The sequence below is a fragment of the Erythrolamprus reginae genome, chromosome 3, assembly GCF_031021105.1.
Source record: "Erythrolamprus reginae isolate rEryReg1 chromosome 3, rEryReg1.hap1, whole genome shotgun sequence".
Lineage (NCBI taxonomy): Eukaryota > Metazoa > Chordata > Lepidosauria > Squamata > Dipsadidae > Erythrolamprus > Erythrolamprus reginae.
The window spans coordinates 28,513,303-28,535,255 of NC_091952.1; the positions used below are offsets into that span (position 1 = coordinate 28,513,303).

The 21,953-nt window shown below is 36.7% G+C and overlaps 1 protein-coding gene across 2 annotated transcripts in view; it reads left to right on the forward strand.

Moving 5' to 3' along the window:
• The window catches only part of SULF2 (sulfatase 2), a 329,460-nt gene that overhangs the window by 205,131 nt on the left and 102,376 nt on the right, over positions 1–21,953 (forward strand). For both annotated transcript variants that reach the window (XM_070744663.1, XM_070744662.1), the window contains one exon: positions 13,218–13,463. In XM_070744663.1, the coding sequence (XP_070600764.1) occupies positions 13,271–13,463 (193 nt within the window). In that variant the 5' untranslated portion in view covers positions 13,218–13,270. The remainder of the gene's footprint in view (positions 1–13,217; positions 13,464–21,953) is intronic.

Genomic DNA, 21,953 nt, shown 5'->3' on the forward strand with positions numbered 1-21,953 from the left:
TAGATACCTGGCCTTTTTAAGCTGGGCATCTGTTACTTTTTTGTTAATGTAGCCTTCTAAACATACTATGATGGAGAGTGTAGGTTTTCTTGACACGATCATTTAGAACTTCACTGCTCAAATTCTCATGGTTACATATAATTTCTAATCTTGGATGTGATCATCAGAGCCATCTAAAAGTTTCTACCAAATTGTAGCACATAACTATGACAGTGTAGAGCAGTGATGTCGAACCTATGGTGCGGGTACCAGAGGTGTCATGCGGAGCTATATCTCCTGGCACATGACCCATTGCCCTAGCTCAGTTCCAATGTGCATGTATGTGCTGGCCATCTGATTTTTGGCTTGCACAGAGGCTCTGGGAGGATGTTTCTGGCTTCCAGAGAGCCTGGGGGGGGGTGGAATGAGGGAGGTTATTTTTACCCTCCCCTGACTCCAGGGAAGCCTTTGGAGCATGGGGAGGGTGAAAAACAAGCCTACTGGGCCCGCCATAAGTTGGGAAACAGGCCATTTCCAGCCTCCAGAGGGCCTCTGAGGGGGCGGGGAAAGCTGCTATCGCCCTCCTCAGGTATTGAATTATGAGGGCACTTGTGCATGTGTGATAGCACATGCCCATGCTCTTTCGGCACCTGAGGAAAAAAAGGTTCGCTATCACTGGTGTAGAGAATAAGGAAGATAGTGTTGATAGGGATAACCAGAGGCAAAATGTCCTGTCTTCGTAAAAACACAGAGAGGTGGTTGCAAACTTCACTAAGAAGTTTATGGACCAAACACACAAGCAGCAAAGGCAATGTGAATACAGAAATACGGATTCACAACATTTTATTTTGGCGAAGCTAAATCCCTTCAACAGGCTTGGCTTGAAAGAATTTCAAATCCAAAACAGCAGGCAATAGCAGCGGTTGAGCAAAGTCCAACAGTCTAAACATTGTAGAAGGAGTGTCAGTCAATCCTGGTCCAAGTAAAAGTCACAAGGTTTCAAGTCCAGAGTCGAGGCATATTGAGTTGTTGCTTCCAATGAAGAGAGTTCACTTCTCTTCTTAAAAGAAGCAATCCTGGTATGTGTTGCTCATTTGGAAGAGCATGACCCTTCCACTAGAAAAAGCTGAACAAATTAGATCTACGTGGGAGGTATGCCAGGAGGAAACATTTGTTATACAGAAAAAAAGAGAGAGGAAAAGACTAAAGTTTCCCCATAAATGTCCTAGACAAGACAATGGGTAAATGTGCTCTGGAACCATGCGGCAAAGGTAGAGTTATTTGGCCATACCACCAGAACCAAATACAGCATTTCATCGGAAGAACCTGATATAAATTGTTAAACAATAGTGGAAATGTTATAGTTGGGACTGCATTTTTACCAGGACCTCAACATCATGAATTGCTATGATGATGCATTTTATATGAACTTTTCATTATACCAGATGATGCTGAAGATAACATGAGACCATGTCAGAAAATTGAAACTCAACCAAACGTGGACAATTCAACCTTACAATGACCCTACATATTCCAGTAAATCCACCAAGGAATGGATGAAGAAAAGAAATTGAAAGTGCAGGAATGTCCACATCAAGGTCCAGATTTAAATCCTGTTGAGATGCTTTGTGATGATACACGGCAGAAACCCCTCAAATGTTGCATAGCTGAAGAAATTTTGTAAGGGGAAGTGAGGAAAAATTCCTCCCAACCTAATTCGAGATTGGTTCTTGCAAACGAAGCAGACAATACCAGATGATAGAGCCAAGGTGCCCTTACTTTGTCCACAGAAGAAAATGGCATATTTTGTTGAATAAAATTATTGCAAATTCAACTTTTCATAGTTTTTATGTTTAACACTTTTACATTTATTCTTTATATATTGTTTGGATGAAGATAAAATATGCAGTACATTCTTTTTGAAAAAAGAAAACACTATCTCTGTCTACTTTTGGCATGTCATGCAAAATTTATTCATAATGGATTCTGTTGAAAGCCTCTGAGAAACCAAGGAGCACCAAAACAGATGCATCACTCCATCCTAGCTGTGTCATTGGTAAGAACAACTAGTGCTATCTCCATCCTGATCACCAACTAAAAGGGGACAAGATAATCTATTTCCTCCAGAGTCACATAGAACAAGGATCCCCAGCCCCCATTCCATGGACCAGCACTGTGGCATGCCAACAACCAATCTGCACAAACAACTGAAACTCCATCTGCGGGGTGCAGGCAGCCCATCCGGTCTGCGGAAACACCTTTATTCACAGAACTGATCTTTGATACCCAAAAGTTGGAGGCCTCTGATGTAGACCTTTAACACCAGCCATCTCAAAGGCCCAACTTTAATCACCTGGGAGAGATCTGGAACTAACAAATAAGTTGCCAGAATTTCACATGATTCAGGGATGTTTTAGACAATTTACATTATATTTGTGGAGGTACTTAAGTATATATTTAGATGTTCGTTGGAGCATCACCTTTCCTTATTCAGTAGGCAAGATATAAATTTTATAAATTAATGCATCAGACAGATGTGATAAGTTTCTTACTAACAAGGAATATTATTACAGAAAATGTATGCTAATTATCCCCTTTTCTTGAAGATTTACTAGCTGAATGATTATTTTAGTCAGGAATACAGATTTGTTTCTCAGTTTAATATTAGCTAGTTGAACAGCATTTGTTACGGCTAAAGTTTTATGTTCTTAATCTTCATTGTTTGTTCATGTTTGTGTCTCCCCTTGAATGGACAGTAGGTTCATACTCATGTTTTCAAAACAAAAAAAAAGAAATTGAATTCCATTGTTATCTCACTTTTCCTTTGACTTAGTCTTTTTCATTCATCTTCCATTTCTGTTACATTTTAAATTATATTGCAATCTTAGCGAGATAGAGCTCATACTTTTGATAAAGTAGAATTTCTTGTTTAAGTCCTGTTGAATATAAAAAAAACACTCAAATGGTTTTGCTTACAGTTTCTTTTATATTTGTATAGCTATGAAATTATGGTTATTTTTCATGAGTGTAAAGCAGCATGTTTGCTTTCAAATATTCTGTGCCAAAATAATTACTTTACAGTTTACCTTCCTACATAGATGTTTAAAGTATTTTCACACATTACATCTATCTCATTATCAAAATAGCTACTCTTCATAAGTATTCTTTATAGCTGTCTGAAAGCCTGCAATCAGAAGGTATTCATCACGTAATAACTTGGTAAAAAATATATATACTTTTTCAGCAACTGTGAAAGTCTACAGAGAACCCGCCTCTATATTTATACACATTTTTAGAACACATAGTAATTTTATATATAACAGTTGTTGAAAAAGTTATTTAACACCTTCCAATAATTCATAAAAATGGCATTGGACGATAGCCTCAGATTCGTTATGAATAGGATAGTATCATAGAATTCAAAAGACCTGTTTTTCCCCCCAATTGCTACCAAAGTTAACAAATGCTGCATACAACTAAATGCCATTAAAATAATGTAATGGGAATAAATCAGTTCTAAGCTTGGCAAGTACTAAAATGGTCATGTGATAGTTTCCCCTTATGTTCAATTTGTTGTTTAATTCACATTCATACTAACTTTGCTCAGCCCATTTTCTAAAACATTATTTCCATTGGCATCATAGGAATGGTAACTACTGCTATCATCTGTGTCAAGCTGGATGTGGTAACAAATAATTGTTATAAAAATTTAAGAACTCTTTAAAAAAATAGCATATTTTTCAGAGTATAAGACACATCGTTTCCCCCCTAAAAGAGGATGAAAACTTGGGTGCATCTAATACACTGAATGTAGCCGGCCCAGCCACCCCCACCCTTTGGTTTCTGCCTCCCAGCAATTTGCCTCATTGCAGCAAAGAGCATAGAGCCTGATTAGCACAAGCAACTGATTATTGGCCTCCCAACCCTCAGTTTATTCAGGCTGCAGACAAGTGGCAATAGGCTATGGCAATCCCTGCAGCCTGAAACTATCAGCTGCTTGTGCTAAAACTGAAAGTGAAACTAAAACTGCAAGGAGGAAAATTGCTGGGAGGTAAAGGCAGATTTTTATTTTCTTGTGCTAATTTTTAAATTAATTATTCTATTTATTGGCCTAGAAATGTTGTATTTATTGTATCTTTTACTAAAATGTTGTAAGCCGCCCCGAATCCACGGAGAGGGGTGGCATATAAGTCCAATAAATAAATACATAAATAAATCTTCATTTCTAAGCTGAAGAACCAGTGTCCTGGGCCAGCATGATTAAATCCCATTGTCCTGGGCCAGCATGATTAAATGCCGAAGGCACACGGAACGCTGTTACTTTTCCACCAAGGTGGTTTCTATTTTTATACTTGCATTTTTATATGCTTTGGAACTTCTAGGTTGGCAGAAACTTAGCTCTATTATCGGGATTTGAACCACCAAACTGCCAATCTTTCTGATTGACAAGCTCAGCGTCTTAGCCACTGAGCCACCGCATTCTCCAGTTTATGCCACTGAAGTTTATGCTATAGGACACAGTTGATAAAGTAGTTGATACTTTACATTTAACATTGGAGAAAAGTTGATAAAAACATTGGGGAAAAGTGCCAATATGGTGGTATGCTTAGATCCTAAGAGTGATTCACATGCTAGCCACCTGGACATTCTTCTCTCAGTAGTTAATGAAACAGCCTCCTCATCAGTTCACGCAGATGCCCTTAGTGGGGAGAAATCCCACATTTACGAGTTGAGAGATAAATTGATGTAAAAGCATTCCATTTTATGTAACTTTATCTTATTTTTTTTTCAGTAATTCATCTCAAACTAAAGGAAAAAATTGTTCTATTGAAGTGGGCTGCCAAAAGCTTTTGTTTTCCACAACAATGAGGACTCAGCAGTAAATCTCAGCCCTTAGTTTTACACTGTTACGCCAATCTCCTTGGTTAGGACTTGAGAAAAGTCTTATGGGGATATCTCAGTAAATGAATAAAAATAAGTAAATGATTGATCACTACCAAAGTAAAAGTGGATTTTCTGTGGCTCTTATACTAGTTCAGATCAGTAACGTTTTGGTTTCCTGTCCTTTCTAAAAATTAACACTTTACAAGGGACATGTTAGCTTTGAAGCTATGTGCTTTCACAATTATCAAATCTAGATCAAGAACTGTTGATTATCAGCACATCTTTTTTTAATTATACATATTTAAAGTTTTTAAATAAAACAATAAAATATTTTTTTTATTTATTTATATTTGTTTGTTTTGTCATATATGTATTGGTGGTATACAAAGATAATACAGATTAGAAGAAAAAATATGAAAAAAGATAAAGGAAAGAAATCCTCAAACTACTCACCTCAGGTATAAATGATTCCCTCATCTTAGGTGACAAATACAAAATTCATCATCCCATTTCTTCATTATAAGCAAGTCAATTAAATAACATCTTCAATTCAGTTACCAGCAAAAGATTCAAAGAAAGAGGTGGGTAAAATGAGGACCCGGATTATGGGGGCAATATGCTGGCTCGGTTAAAAAGTGCTATTGCTAACATGTTGTAAGGCACCCTGAGTCTAAGGAGAAGGGTGGCATAAAAATTGAATGAATAAATGAATGGATGGATAAATAAATAAATAAATAAATAAATAAATAAATAAAGCTATCAGCTTGCCTTTCGAATAAAGAAAATGTAAGAGTTACAGGTAGTCCTTGACTTACAACCAGAATTGACCCCCAAACCTCTGTAGCTAAGCAAAACAGTTGTTAATTGAGTTTTGTCCAGGGGTGGCCTTCAATAATTTTAGCAACAGGTTCTCTGCCGGTTGCTGGTTGAATGTGGCCATGGGTGGGTTCTAACTTACCTCGCCGCCAGTTCACTTCCTCCCATATTGTGAGGGCATGTGCATATGTGCCATGCCAAAAATCCCGCCCAAAAAGGGCAAAAACAAGATGGCAGCACATGCAAAATGCCGGAAACTTGGCACGAAAGGAAAACAAATCCAAAAACAACCCACCCACCCCAAAATCCAAAAAGAGGTGGTGGTGTCCATAGACCAGTACCAACCGAACAGTTTCCATGACATCCTACCGAGTTGGGAAAATTGGTCCAAACAGGAGGAACCTACTCCTGGTGGCCATGCCTAGTCACCCTCCTGCACCATAGTGTGTGTGGAGGGGGGGTTGTCCTCCCCGGGCTTTAGAGGCTTTCTTCAAGACTCCAGTAGGGCAAAATGGCCTCCCCAGGCTCCAAAGGCCCTCTGGAGGCCAGAAAAGTTCCCAAACTTCCTGTAGGCACTTACCTGCATCCAAAAAGGGCTTTGTGTGTAGAGTCTCCTGGGAGGGGTGGGATGGGCAAGACCACTCAGGAGTGGGATTTGGGGGTGTCCGAACTGCACAGAATATTAGCTAGAGATTCTCCCCAACCCCTGCGAATCCCCAGCAGCCAACCCCTGGTTTTGTCCCATGTTACGAACTTTCTTGCCACAATTGTTAAATGGATCATTGCTGTTTTAAGTTAGGAAAATGTTTTTAAAGTGAATCTGGCTTCCCCCATTGACTTTGCTTGTCAGGTTGCAGAAAGTGATCACATGACCCTGGGACACTGCAACCATCATAAGTATGAATCAGTTGCCAACCATTCAAATTTTGATCACATGACTGCGGGGATGCTACAATAAGTGATAAATATGAAAAAAAGTCATAAGTCACTTTTTCAGTGCCGTTGTAACCTCGGTCACTAAACAAATGGTTGTAAGTTGAGGATAACCTGTAGCATTCATATTTGTTACATATATGAGAGTGTTACATATACAACCAGCTGCAAATATCCCTGTTTTTAAGAGAATTGCCTGCTCTGATTTACAGGAAAGATGTTCGGAATAAAACCAGAAAGCCTCTTCTATGATATTTATTTATTTTTATTATTTAGATTTGTATGCCGCCCCTCTCCGCAAACTCGGGGCGGCTCACAACAAAAAATATAAACAATCGTACAAATCCAAATAAATTCAATAAATTTAAGTATTTAAAATAGTTTTAAAAAGAACCCCACTATATTAACAAGCACACACACAAACAAACATACCATACATAAATTGTACGTGGCCGGGGGAGGTGTTTCAGTTCCCCCATGCCTGACGACAAAGGTGGGTTTTGAGAGCTTTACGGAAGGCAGGGAGAGTAGGGGCAGTTCTAATCTCCGGGGGGAGTTGGTTCCAGAGGGCCGGGGCTGCCACAGAGAAGGCTCTTCCCCTGGGGCCCGCCAACCGACATTGTTTAGTTGACGGGACCCGGAGAAGGCCCACTCTGTGGGACCTAATCGGTCGCTGGGATTCGTGCGGCAGAAGGCGGTCTCGGAGATATTCTGGTCCGATGCCATGAAGGGCTTTAAAGGTCATAACCAACACTTTGAATTGTGATATACAAAGAATTCCATCTCCTGCAATAATTTTTACCGAAGATGACTCTGAGATTGGGGTTATGGAAATAATTAATTTCAGTTTAGGTAACTGCCCAAGAGCCCAATAACCCTGGATTATTTAAAGTTGAGGAAAACTAAAGCTAAATATAATGGATCATATATTTTGGAGTGTTAAATGTTCTTTTTTAAATAAATAAAGCCAGAGAAATGATTCCATGTCAAAAGTAACTAAATATGAAAAATAAGGCTAAAGCTGTGTGGCAATTCTTGAAAAAGATACCAAAAGCAGAATTGCAAGGAGGAAAAAGAAATGATACAAAAACTATAGCTGCATAAAAACTTAAGAAAAACACAAGAATCAACACAAGAAGCAAACAAAACCTCAGTAGGAAGTAGAAAGAGATCACTAAGAAAAAGACTGTTCTTAATTACAAAAAAGATTTGAGCAGCTAAAGGTCAGGATGAACTCAGGCTGATGAAACATTTTAAGATTAAAAAAAACAGGGCTTCTTCAGATATATTCAAAGAAAAAAGAATCAGTACAGCAAGTACATAATTAAAATTGCAAATATTAACACTTAACAATAGCAAAAGAAGATAGAATTCCTCAAATCCTATTTTGCTTTGTCTTTTCCAACAGGGAGCTATAAATTTAATTAGGCCATTGTGAAGGGCAGAATTAAATTTAAGATTCATGGTCAGGGAATAGCTATCTGAATGAGTTGAATTCTGAATGAACTTCATCCCAGAGTACTGAAGGATTTTGCTGATATACTGTCTTGACTTTGTGAAATCCTAGAGAACAAAAGTAGAGTGGTACCTCTACTTAAGAACACATCTACTTAAGAACTTTTCTAAATAAGAACTGGGTGTTCAAGATATTTTTGCCTCTTCTTAATAACCATTTTCTACTTAAGAACTCAAGCCCGGAAAAATTTCCCAGGAAATTTGAGAGCAGCACAAAAGCCCAGCCAGTCTCCTCCCGTTCCCCGTGGGTTTCTCTCTCTGGCGCAGTGTATGGGAGGCAGCCTTGCGCTGGGTGTATGGGGTGTGTGCTCCTCCTCACCACCTCAGAGTACCTTTTTTTTTTAAGTCTTAAAGATTTGGATTTTTTTTATTCCCCTCACCTCACCTTCTTCCTTCGGCAGCGACTGTCCTCCTCCTCTTCTTCCTCCTCCTCCTCCCACCCAAATTCTGAGCTTTTATTTCTTTCCTAATAGGTTTGCACGCATTATTTGCTTTTACATTGATTCCTATTGGAAAAATTGCTTCTACTTACAAACTTTTCTACTTGAGAACCTGATCACGGAACAAATTATGTTCTTAAGTTAGAGGTACCCCTGTATCAGATAAGTGAAGAACGAATTGTTATTGTCACCATAAAGACCAGCAAAGAAAATCCAACAAACCTCCTTAATTAGGTCAGGATTTCAGTAAGCATAAATTACTGTGATTTCTCCAAAGCATTTGCCAAATTACCTAATGGCATTCTAATTAGCAACCTAGTTAAATTTGAGGTGGATTGCTTGACAACTAGGACCTGTACAGATTGAAAAAAAATAATGCTTTAGCAGCAGTTGAACAGTGTTTAGATTTATCAACCGAAGTATTGTTTCTAATCATTTATTTTTTTAGTAGTCACTTGGCCTCTTGAGGATTTTGTCCAGTTTTAAGCCTTACACTTTTAAAAGGATATGGTCAAAATCAGATTCAGAGAAGATCTGGGACTACAAACTTAAGTATTGATGAAAGAAAACAGATTCTTGAAGGATTGCTTGATATATCTGGGAAAAAAATGAACAAAAGACTCAGTTTTTTAAAATCATAGAAACATAGAAGACTGCCTGCAGAAAAAGACCTCATGATCCATCTACTCTGCCCTTATACTATTTCCTGTATCTTTATCTTAGGATGGATATACAGTATGTTTATCCCAGGCATGTTTAAATTCAGTTACTGTGGATTTACCAACCACGTCTGCTGGAAGTTTGTTCCAAGCATCTACTACTGTTTCAGTAAAATAATATTTTCTCATGTTGCTTTTGATCTTCCCCCCAACTAACTTCAGATTGTGTCCCCTTGTTCTTGTGTTCACTTTCCTATTAAAAACACTTCCCTCCTGAACCTTATTTAACCTTATCCTAGGATATACAATAATAAATGTTAAATGATAGGAATAAAAGTTGGAGAAATCCTAGCAGTAACTTCATAGCACAAAAATAGTTTAACAATGGAACTAATTACTGAAAAATGTAGTGGGATTTTTATAAGGTATTCTCAAGGAGTGGTGAACAGCTGTCTATCAAAGTTTCATTTGGAGGCTTGCACAGAATAGGCAGATAGTCACAATGGCATCTTCCAGTTTGATGACTCCGGTAAATGCATTTGAGGAGTATTTTTCTTATACCAACGCCCTGCTAATACATATGCAGGTTCTCCTGTTTTTTCTGTCTTTATTTGTAGCCAAAACGCGATCCTTTTCTTTCAGGCCAGTAGTTTGCCACAATTTAAGAACTTTTTAAGTTAAGGTTTATCTGAGCAAAGTAAATATATATATATATATATATATATATATATTGTGAAGTAAACTACTGGAGAAAATCCACACTTTAATGAGGAAAGAAAGTGTGTATGAGAGAGAAGGCTGGGTGGAAGGGAGGGAGGGAATGCTTTTGACTTGCAACTCCAAATTGTAAGAGCCTTCTTTGGATATTAGATTATAAACAACTGTGACAGGCTTCCAGATAGCATTAAAAGCTGAATTATTCCAGAAGTCCTTCAAAGCTTTAATACTGTTGCTCTCTTGTCATCGTGATCTGTGGGATATGGAATAACAATCATGGGATTATAATAGGATTATTGTTTTGTGACAGTAAAGTGCTGGGATGGATGTTCTGGTGTATTATTTTAAAAGGGTGTATAGTTAAGTATGGACATTATAAAGCCTTATATTTATTGTAAATGTTTAACTGTTTGTATATTGTTATATGCACTGTGGATACTTTAATATTTATAAGATGCCATGAGTCAAGTGAAATTGGTAGCAAGGAAGTTTGATCAACATGGTGGTGATAAAGTTGCATAATATGACATGAAATCTGGGTTTTTAAAAATAATTATAAATTTGTAGTTCCGTGCTTAACTAGTAAAAGTGATTTTTAATAAAATATTAAAAGGTGCTTAGAAAATTTGGAGCTGTGCACCTCTACAAATTATATTTCTTGTGGATAGTAAATAACCAAATAAGAATATGGCAGTTTTACTAAATTCTGGACAAGAAAAGATGTTGCCTGTTGGTTTTGTCAAGTACTGTAAATAAAATTATGTCAAGTAAATAAAAAAGTATGACAGCTTATGATTTGCTTAAAGAATGGGTTCTCTTGTTTTCCCCTTTTTAAAACAAGTTCAGCAACCTCCTTATTTTTCTATTTTTTAAAACAAACTCACTGACTTAAAATAATGACCCAATCTTGTTGACATAACACCAAATATCTACCCACACAGCCAAAAAGTTTAGAAAGTTCAGAATTAATTATAGCACTCTTCTAAATTAATCCTGCATTTGTCAGACACATGGAAAAAATTGTGGTGTCAGTAAGCACACATTTTTTTCATTGCTTTGAGAGAATTACTGCAATTAGGTTTTTGAGGAAAGAACATTTCCATTACCTTTATAAAATTAATTTAAGTTTATTTCTACCTTGCCCTAAAATGTTAACTCTATGGTTAGTTTCTATATATTGCTCTAGTATAATAAAAAGGGTTGTTAAGGAAAAAAACCCCAGAAAGATGGATTTAGCACTTCTTTACTTTTACCTATAAACCCCACTCATATTTTTTTCTATATTTAATGACTATAAATGTTAAAAATCTATTTGGGAGTTGCATAGTTTGCATAGTTTTTTGCATAGTTTTGCATAGTTTTCTTATCTTAATAGCAATGCCAATTCTATTTATGGGTTTTCATTTTCTTTTCTTTTGTTGTTAAGGTAAGTTATAATAGAGAGCCAATTTGGTGTAATTGTTAAGGAACTAAACCAGAAACAAGAGACCTTGAGTCCTAGTCTTGCCTTAAGCACAAAGTCACCTTGTTGACCTTAGGCCAGTCCATCTTTCATAGCCCTAGGAAGAAAATGGCAGGGTAAACCACTTCTGAAAATCTTGCCAAGAAAATGGCAGTTAATAGAGTTAACAATGACACAAAGTCTGCCTGATTGACTGCCACACACCCATCTATATACTCCAACCTAGCCATTTATGGGGCTACCTTTGAAGAGTGTTCGGAAACTTCAGATCGTGCAAAATGCAGCTGCGAGAGCAATCATGGGCTTCCCCAGGTATGCCCATGTTACACCAACACTCCGCAGTCTGCATTGGTTGCCGATCAGTTTCTGGTCACAATTCAAAGTGTTGGTTATGATCTATAAAGCCCTTCATGGCATCGGACCAGAATATCTCCGAGACCGCCTTCTGCCGCACGAATCCCAGCGACCAGTTAGGTCCCACAGAGTTGGCCTTCTCCGGGTCCCTTCAACAAAACAATGTTGTCTGGCGGGACCAAAGGGAAGAGCCTTCTCTGTGGCGACCCAGACCCTCTGGAACCAACTCCCACCAGAGATTAGGATTGCCCCCACCCTCCTTGCCTTTCACAAACTCCTTAAAACCCACCTCTGCCATCAGGCATGGGGAAATTGATTCCCCTGGGCCATTCCCACTTTACGTATGGTTTGTATGAGACGTATGCTTGTTTTTTATATTAAGGTTTTAAATTGGATTTGTATTGTTCTGTTATTGTGAGCCGCTCCGAGTCTGCGGAGAGGGGCGGCATATAAATCTAATAAATAATAATAAAAATAATAATATTTACAACTGTTGTAAATAATAAGTTAAAGCTGAAATGATTTAATGGAAATATATTGGAAATGAAGGTTGTTGATGGCTATTTTGTATATGTTCATTCAGATTCTATAGGCATGCACATCTTCTGCTATGCTAAGGTTCCCATATAATGTGCTTTCCAGTGGTGGGTTCTAAATTAGATTGCCACCAGTTCACATGCATGTTCACAAATATGGTGATGCTTCTGCGCATGTGCAGAAGTGTCCCAGGCAGGTGAGCGGAGTGTCCTGGGCAGGTGGGTGGAGCATCCCGATCGGGTAGGCAGAGTATCCTGGGTGGGTGGGTGGGCGGAGTGTCCTGGCAGATGGGTGGAGTCTCCTGCTGTCACCAGTTCAGGACCGGTCCAAACCGGGAGCAACCCGCCACTGAAGTACTCAGCTTCATAAAGATGCTTCAAAATATGCAGTATTGCAAATGTTTTGTATCCATTTAAAGTAGCCACATCTCAGTTACATGTGTAACTGAAAATTATAAATAAAACCTTTAAAAAAATAAAAAAATAAAGTAGCCACATCTTTTCTTGGCATCATAGGGTAATTAAGGAGGATAGCTACATGAAAACTGCAGCTTTTTATAGAGCTACAGATAAGTCCTATTTGTATTATACTATTTATTACTGTACACTGCCCAGAGTCTGTAAGGAGTTGGGTGGCTTAAAAGTCTAAGGAAGGAAGGAAGGAAGGAAGGAAGGAAGGAAGGAAGGAAGGAAGGAAGGAAGGAAGGAAGGAAGGAAGGAAGGAAATAAGGGAATAAATATCCTGCTGTATTTAAAATGCTGCTTTGGAATTGAATTGGAACGGCTGCATAGTCACGTTTTCTCATTTAAAGGAGAATATATTTTTGAAAAAAAAATGTTTTATTTAAAATTAATGGTTTGTAAAATACATCTATATTTTTATTGCATAGTTTTTACACTACATTTTTTTCCTCCCTCTTAGATCAGCATTTGAGGAAGAACCAGAAAATACTCCCTCAACTTTGCTTGAAGAGAATGCAAAATAAGAACAATATGGCATACCGTAATATTGCCATGGGATTATTCTTAATGACTCTCTTATCCTTGTTGGACGACAGTTCAGCCTTCCTGTTGAACCAGCGCCTGAAGGGAAGATTTCAAAGGGACCGGCGGAATATCCGCCCAAACATCATTCTTGTTCTTACTGATGATCAGGATGTTGAACTTGGTAAGAATTAAACGGATTATATGGTACCAGTTGATAAGTATGGCATACTTTTCACTGATTCTGGAATTTACTTTAACTAGTTTTGGTGGTACATGAATTAGTCTAGACCAGAGATGGGCAAACCATATTCTGTCATCCATATCAGTATTTCTCAACCTTGGCAAATGATAAATTGTATAGAATGCAGAATTCCTCAACTAACATGGGGAGTTGAAGTGCATATATCTTAAAATTGCTAATGTTCTGTAAGAATCCCAGAGTGCTCCATTTGAAGCCACCAAGCATTGCCAGATTACATCATTAAAATCTGGAAGCAAACAACCAAATTCTATACAGTGTTCCCTCGATTTCCATGGGGGATGCGTTCCAAGACCGCCCGCGAAAGTCGAATTTCCGCGAAGTAGAGATGCGGAAGTAAATACACCATTTTTGGCTAGGGACAGTATCACAAGCCTTCCCTTAACACTTTAAACCCCTAAATTACTATTTCCCATTCCCTTAACAACCATTTACTCACCATTATTACTGGTACTCACCATTGAATAAGACACTTAGTGATCCTGATATTTATAAACATAATTATTTATTAACAATACATTTTTTTTTTGTTATTTATTTACAAAAAATATTAGTTTGGTGATGACGTATGATGTCATCGGGCGGGGAAAACCGTGGTATAGGGGGGAAAAACGCGAAGTATTTTTTAATTAATATTTTTTGAAAAACCGTGGTATGGGCTATTCGCGAAGTTCGAACCCGCAAAAATCGAGGGAACGCTGTATTTTAATTTTTGAAACATTCTGAGTAGTTTTTAGGGATGGTAATAAGAATGGTTTGCCTCTTCAAAGCTTCCTACACTTTCTTCTTTTATCCCTCTTAGAACATGAACAAAACCCCCACCCCATTACAGAACCAGTTTCTTCCAGTGCATCATACTATTTCTCAATCACATTCTGCAAACCTTCAGAAGGGCAAGATGTGGCCTTGAACTTTGAAACATCATTCATCCAGGTTAAAATCAATGTGTAACGTAAAACAATGTGTAGAAACCATTGCATTGGCAAGGAGAAAACAATTTGCTGTCAATGTTTCTAAATGAAATACTTTCTGTGTTACACAATTTTTTTAATATGAGGCTATTACAAATATGAGAAAAATGGCAATTTCTAAGCTATTCACTATTTACACAGATTAATTTCTGGTTATACAGTGTGTTTCTCTATTTTTTCCTAGCAGATTTGAAGGTGTAATCTATGCTGTGTATAATTCTACAATTTTAGAAAGCAAAATTGTTTATTTAAGTCATTTGTTTAAACATTTGGTATTGATAAGGCATTCTAGATTTTAATAATAAAATAAGATCTTGTGTGTTTGATTCCAGATTTCTAGGAAACGAGACAGATTTTGAGAAAGGAATTAGAGCTTTGCAGTATTAGGTCAAGCTGGCACATGCTCTAGTTTGGCCTTTATTGCACTTCATAAGTATACTAAACAGGGCTGTGTTTGTGGCCACTCAGACATACACACCCATACCCGCAAATAAATATTCAAAGGATAGCATGGAAATAGCAACAAGACAAGAAAATACATAAGTCATATAATTCAAGTTGGAATAAGTTATTTTTCTTTTGTGAACCCAATATTTTACTTGTCTAGAAGAATTAATGTCAGGATGCTGTCTTGCTTCTGATGAAGATGGATCATTTCACTAATTGAAGATTTAATTGTTGAGGAACAAGTTTAAATAATTATGTTGTCCTTACAGTAACAATTTGTCGAAATGATTATATTAATCTTTACAAAGTTGTTTAAGTAGTGGAAAATAGTATTTTTGTTCTATCTAGCAAAAATACTAGAAAATAGTATATTTTTGTTCTATCTAACAAAATAATTTTTGTTCTATCTAACAAAAATACTAGAAAATAGTATTTTTGTTAGATTGATGCCGTACGTCTAATTTGGAAGTGCGAAATCTTGGCCCCAGAATTGCATGTAGCTTCTAAAAGCTTCTACAGAACGCAGAAACCAACCCCCAATAATTCCAAAATTAATACATCTCCAATTTCCAAATAAGCATATTTTGAAATTCATTGCATTCATGTTTAATTCTGTAAATAGTAAAAGAGATGCTGTACATGTTACTCAAAATGTTTGTACTATTCAACATTTTAAAATGGACAGTTCTGGATTTTGAAAGGTGAATAGCTTAGAAATTGTCATTTTTCTCATAAGCCTCATATAAAAAAAAATACTTGTGGTATTAATCATGTCCTAAGGAGCATTACAATAAAACTACTTATTTTTGTGCAATAGAAATTCAAAATACTGACATTAACACTACACAAATAGTCATAGTTATTCATGGGTAGCTTGTTAATTTTGCTGATATTTTTAACATTATTTAAAATCATAAAAATTATTTGCATTTCCTTTTAAATTCTTAAATCAAAGAATAAAACTGCTGCATCAAGAAAGGAAATTTTTAGTTTAATGTAGCATTTTTGGGTGAGAATCTTATGTGTCTCAGAGCTAGACAGACCTGTTTTAATAATGCATATTCCAAAAAGCTTTTCACATTATCTCACAGTCTCTTGTGACTAAAATTCAGAGGGTGGTCCTTAAAAATTTATCATAATCTGTTTTATGCCTGCCTGCTTGTCTCTGATGCAATTGGCAAAGTTCTCTGAGCAGTAGAGTTCCTTTCTCTAATAATCTGTTGTACTTCTGCTGATTTCAAGCACAATGGCTCATGTGTCCAAACAAATTAAGATCTGATGGACAAAATGCATTTGACGAAGCCATCTGTGAGATCATATAGTGCTTCAGAATAAGAATTGTACTTAAATTGGCTTTAAGCTATTGTGTCTAATTTCATTTGTCTGAATAGATATTTTTGATGGATACAAGTCCCTACTATAGTTTGGATCTCTCTCAATTAGAAGTAACCTAACAGTTGCAAATGTGTTCATTTTGGGGTTTTGCTGCAGGGGTGGAATTGAGAAGAATATTGATCAGAGAACTATTACATGGACAGGCAGAATAAGTAGTCTGTTGTTTTAATTGGAACCCCAGGCTTTTGAACAATATATTGGGTAATGCTGAGAAATTATTGAGTTTAGTGGATCTTACTTCTGAAGATGCATTCTTCAAGGTTGCAGGTTTAATGTTGTAATTCGCTGATTTCTATGAAGTTAAAATATCAATAAAATATTATCAGTAGATCACTTCATTATAATTAGTATCTTGCAGTTAAATAGTTAACAAATAAAATCAAGTTCAAAAGCAAATAATAGTACAAAAAATACCTATTTTTCAATAGTAACCATGCATAACTTATATTTAATGTTTTTATCTACAGGATAGTCCTTGACGTATGATCACAAATAAGCCCAACATTTCTGTTGTTAAGTAAGACATTTGTTAAGTGGGTTTTACCCCATTTTACAACCTTTCTTACCACAGTTGTTAAGTGGCTAAGTACAGTTGATAAAGTTAGTAACCTGTTTGTTAAGTGAATCTGGCTTCCCCTTTGATTTTGCTTGTCAGAAGGTCAAAAAAGAGGATCCCATGACCTTGGGACACAGCAATGCTCATAAATATGAATCAGTTCTCTATATGGAGCTAACGTTCAGAGACTTCATGTGGTGCAAAATGCAGCCGCATGAGCAGTCATGGGCCTTCCGAGATACGGCCATGTTTCTCCAGCACTCTGCGAGCTGCATTGGCTGCTGATTGGTCTCTGAACGCAATTCAAAGTGTTAGTTATGACTTATAAAGCCCTACATGGCATTAGACCAGATTACCTACGGGACCGTCTTCTGCCTCATGTATCCCACCGGCCAGTCAGGTCCCACAAAGCTGATCTTCTCCAGGTCTCATCAGAATAGAATAGAGTAGAGTAGAATAGAATAGAATAGAATTTTATTGGCCAAGTGCAAGTGGACACACAAGGAATTTGTCTTGGTGCATATGCTCTCAGTGTACATTTGTCAAGAATCATGTGGTACAACACTTAACAATTGCCATAGGGGTCAAATAAGCAATGATGAAACAATCAATATTAATAAAAATGTTAGGATACAAGCAACAAGTTACAGTCCTAAGTGGGAGGAAAAGGATGACAGGAATGATGAGAAAAACTAGTAGAAATAGAAGTGTAGATTTAGTAAAAAGTCTGACAGTGTTGAGGGAATTATTTGTTTAATAGAGTGATGGTGCTCGGGATAAAACTGTTCTTGGGTCTAGTTGTCTAGATGTGCAGTGCTCTGTAGCAACGTTTTGAGGGTAGGAGTTGAAATGTCCAGCATGTGAGGGGTCAGTAAATATTTTCCCCACCCTCTTTTTGACTCGTGTAGTATACAGGTCCTCAATGGAAGGCAGGTTGGCAGCAATTGTTTTTTCTGCAGTTCTGATTATCCTCTGAAGTCTGTGTCGGTCTTGTTGGGTTGCAGCACCAAACCAGACAGTTATAGAGGTGCAGATGACAGACTCCATGATTCCTCTGTAGAACTGTATCAGCAGCTCCTTGGGCAGTTTGAGCTTCCTGAGCTGGCGCAGAAAGAACATTGTTGTGCTTTTTTGATGATGTTTTTGATGTTAGGTGACCATTTTAGGTCTTGAGATATGATAGAACCTAGACATTTGAAGGTCTCTACTGTTGATACTATGTTGTCTAGTATTGTGAGAGGTGGAAGGGTTTCTCATAAAGTCTACCACCATTTCTACTGCCTTGAGTATGTTCAGTTCTAGATTGTTCTGGTCACACCACAAGGATAGTTGTTCAACTTCCCGTCTATATGCGGATTCATCGAATGAGTTTGATCACTGGACATCATCATCATCAGCTAGACAATGTCACCTGGCAGGGCCTAGGGGAAGAGTCTTCTCTGTGGCAGCCCCAGCCCTATGGAATCAATTCCCTCCAGATATTCATACCGTCCCCCCCTGCTTCTGCAAAATTTTAAAGACACGTCTCTGCTGACAGGCTTGAGGCCACTTAACATCTAGCCCTAACCGATGAAAGAATTTATATGCATGACTGGGTGAATGTGATCAACTGGTTTTAAGAAATAGGTGTTTTAGAATGTTTTTAGATTTAGATTTCTAGATGTTCTGTATTTATTCTGGTTGTGAGCTGCCCTGAGTCTGAGCAGAAGGGCAGCATAGAAATCAAATCAAAGCAACCAACCAGCCAACCAACCAAACAAACAAATAAGTTGCCAAGCATCTGAACTTTTTTCTTGGGAGAATGTAAATTCTAGGTTGATACCTAGAGCCAAAGGGACTTCTGCCAAAGTGTAGAGCTGTTCAGTCCCACCTAATCTTAAAAAGGCTTTGAATCCTACAATACAATTTGTTGGAGGCACACCCCATGTTTTAAAACACCACTAAAATAAATATGTTTAAGAGTACAACTTCAATCTAGTTCTGTCTTCCTGTAAAATAATAATATACTGTTAGCCTGCTTATCTGTGGCAATGAAGAACAATAAACACAAGTACTGTATAGATTTGTTTCAAATTTGCAAAATAGAGGTACTGCAAAGGACCACTTTTTTCAGCTGACTTTGCTGTTCTTAAAAACCATAGCAGACCTTAAATTAGATGTATATTAACCCCTGGTCTTTGCTACTACTCACACATATCAAGATTTTTTTAGATTTTGATGTTTTATATGGGAAAAAAATTAAGGGCTTTTAAAAGATTTTAATATTTGCCTTTTTTTAAAAAAGTATAGTATTTAGTTTATGTTTGCAGTAACACTCCCCCTTCCCCCCCCAAAAATGCTGCATAAATTTGTTTAGGATTCGTATGATTGAAAAGATCTCCAAAGGCTGAAAAGATTTTCAAGAGCTGCATCGTATCAGAAGGTCTAGATTCCCCAATTTTGTTAGACATTAAACATATCCAAAGTTCTAGATCAGCTAATTCGGAGTTTTCAAGAGTTGGTGTTAATGGTGTGATTTCTGCTAATCAAATGCATCCTGGTGGAAAATGTAGCTCTATGAAGCTCAGTAATTAGTATTATAGGCTTTAACGTGTCACATATCCATTAAATCTTGCTGCACAAAAGGTTTTCTTTTCTTCTTTTTGTAATGCATGAAATGTTTTCCATAAACTAGAAATCATACCAATTAAATATGCTCATATTACACTGTGAAGAGTGAGAGTGAGAAAATCTGAGAATTTTATATCATGAGGACTATGAGAGCATCTTAGTGATCTCATGCTAATTTTCTGTCTCCCAAAGCAAATCCAGAAATTTTCAGACTATGTTGGTTTAGAAATTTGATAAGTTCCTATTATGTTTGTCTAGAAAAATATAGAATTTCTACAATTACTTGCTAAGTGGCAAAATATATCTGTCATAGTGAAAGGTTTTTTTTAATGTAATTTGTAATTAATGCAAACTATAACAATTGGAATTGGATTACAGCTAAATGAAACCAAATTTCTTTATTTCTGTTTATTATTTGCAGGCTGAAAGTGGTGAAAAACAAAATGGGCAGAAGGGTGACCACTATAAACATTCTGTTCTATATCGCAACTTTTAGATTCCCCCCCCCCTTTTTTCTTCTAAGCCAAGTTTCTTGCTATTGATTAAGACCAGGATGGATAAAAACTGATGGTTTTTTAAAAAATTAAATCAGATTTTTTTATTTTTATCAAATTTATTTTAATAAAATGCTTTTTGAGTAAAAATCTAAAGATAGTTTTCTATTTATGATACATTAATAACTTAATGTATTCAGCATGAAATAGAGCTTACGGTAATTATGCAGCATGAGGCTATATGTTCTGCAATATTGGGACCGTCGGTGGTGAGTCAACTCCCAAGAAAGAGCTGCTGTGAAACAGAAATGACAGTTGTTCTTTAAACATTACGATTTCAGTCGAGATCCTCCTAAGATCCTAAAATAGTCAGAACTCTATAGGAGTTAAATAGTAGATAAAGATTTCACTGTATAGCTCTTATCTTTCTTTGAGATCTGCAATGAAATAATAAATGATGCAGATTTGTATAACAGACATATCTAACATGTTTTCTCCTTATGCAGAATTTGCATTGTAGGATTGGGTAAGAATATGTATACATAAACAAGTTTCAAATATATATGTGTGCACAACATTGATGTAGGAACTTTTCATGTACATAAAGCATTAACCTCTTTATAGAACATTTTTGTTCTACTTTATAGAACAAGAAGCTAGATCTCCATATTATTTAGAATAATATATTATTAGAATAGAATAGAATAGAATAGAATAATTTATTGGCCAAGTGTGATTGGACCCACAAGGAATTTGTCTTTGAGAGATGCAGCCATCAGCCCTTGAATATTGGCACTGCTTCCATTCCAGTGCATTCCAATGCATTAAAAACATTTTGAAGACAACCTTGAAATTTCCATTTGGACCAACCTCAGAATAATGAAAACAAAGGCAATTGAACTCTTTCTCCACCCCAAGTTTCCAACATTTTTCTGAAATAAGAAAAAAACACCACTTCTTGCCTAGCTCTCTACTCTGCAGAAGGAAAAGAAAATTAATTGGATGCACATGTCTATTCATCCATATGTTGTGTGCATTTGTTCTGGCCATACACTCAGAAATCCAGAGATTCTGATGATGGGAAACTGAAAGGGATTCTTCTTGAAAGATCAGGAGATTGGGGGAAGATCAGGAGATTGATTAAGAAACCAAATAACATTAGAATTGAGTGAAAGTTTGCTCAGATCTCAAACACAATTTGATGTGATTTCAGAGTTCCGAAGCAGCTTTTAATCTTGAACAGAGTCCCATGATACCACTGATTTATCCAAATACCTGAATAAATATTTTAAAAGATCCTAGCATATTTAGAATGTCGGGGTCAATTAAATGCCACTAATCTTATGTGATGCTCATTTTGCCTGACATACAAACATAAATGTGGTTTAAATACAACATTGCTACTAAACATTGCAACATAACCGTTAAGACTGTCTGGAATAATTTTTCTCCTTCAGAGACAAATATTTTGCTTAGTTTAGTGTACCCAATTAACAGATAAGTAATGACGCGCCACAAAAGGAATGAATCAACTGTTTGGGAGATTTTATTTCCTCTTGCATCACTTGTCTTGGGAGGCAGGATAAAGAAAGGAAGTTTTTGTTGGATGAGTTGCCATTGTTTTAAAATATTTAAAGCCACTCTATTTAATATTGTAACAAAGGGGAATGTTTACCTTTCACTAATCTGCCCCTTTGGATTAGCTCTCAAACTAAGAAGAGATTATAGGTTTCTATACTAAAGACTGTTGATCTATAGGATCTTGTCATTACAATGATTTTATTAAAAGAAGTTAATGTCCCTGAGGGGAGTCATAGCACATACTATTATTACAATAAAAATGCCTTTGTCATTTAAAACGTTATTAAAATTCGCTTTTAATACCCTGTTTCCCCGATAGTAAGACACCCCCGATTGTAAGACGTATCGGGGGTTTCAG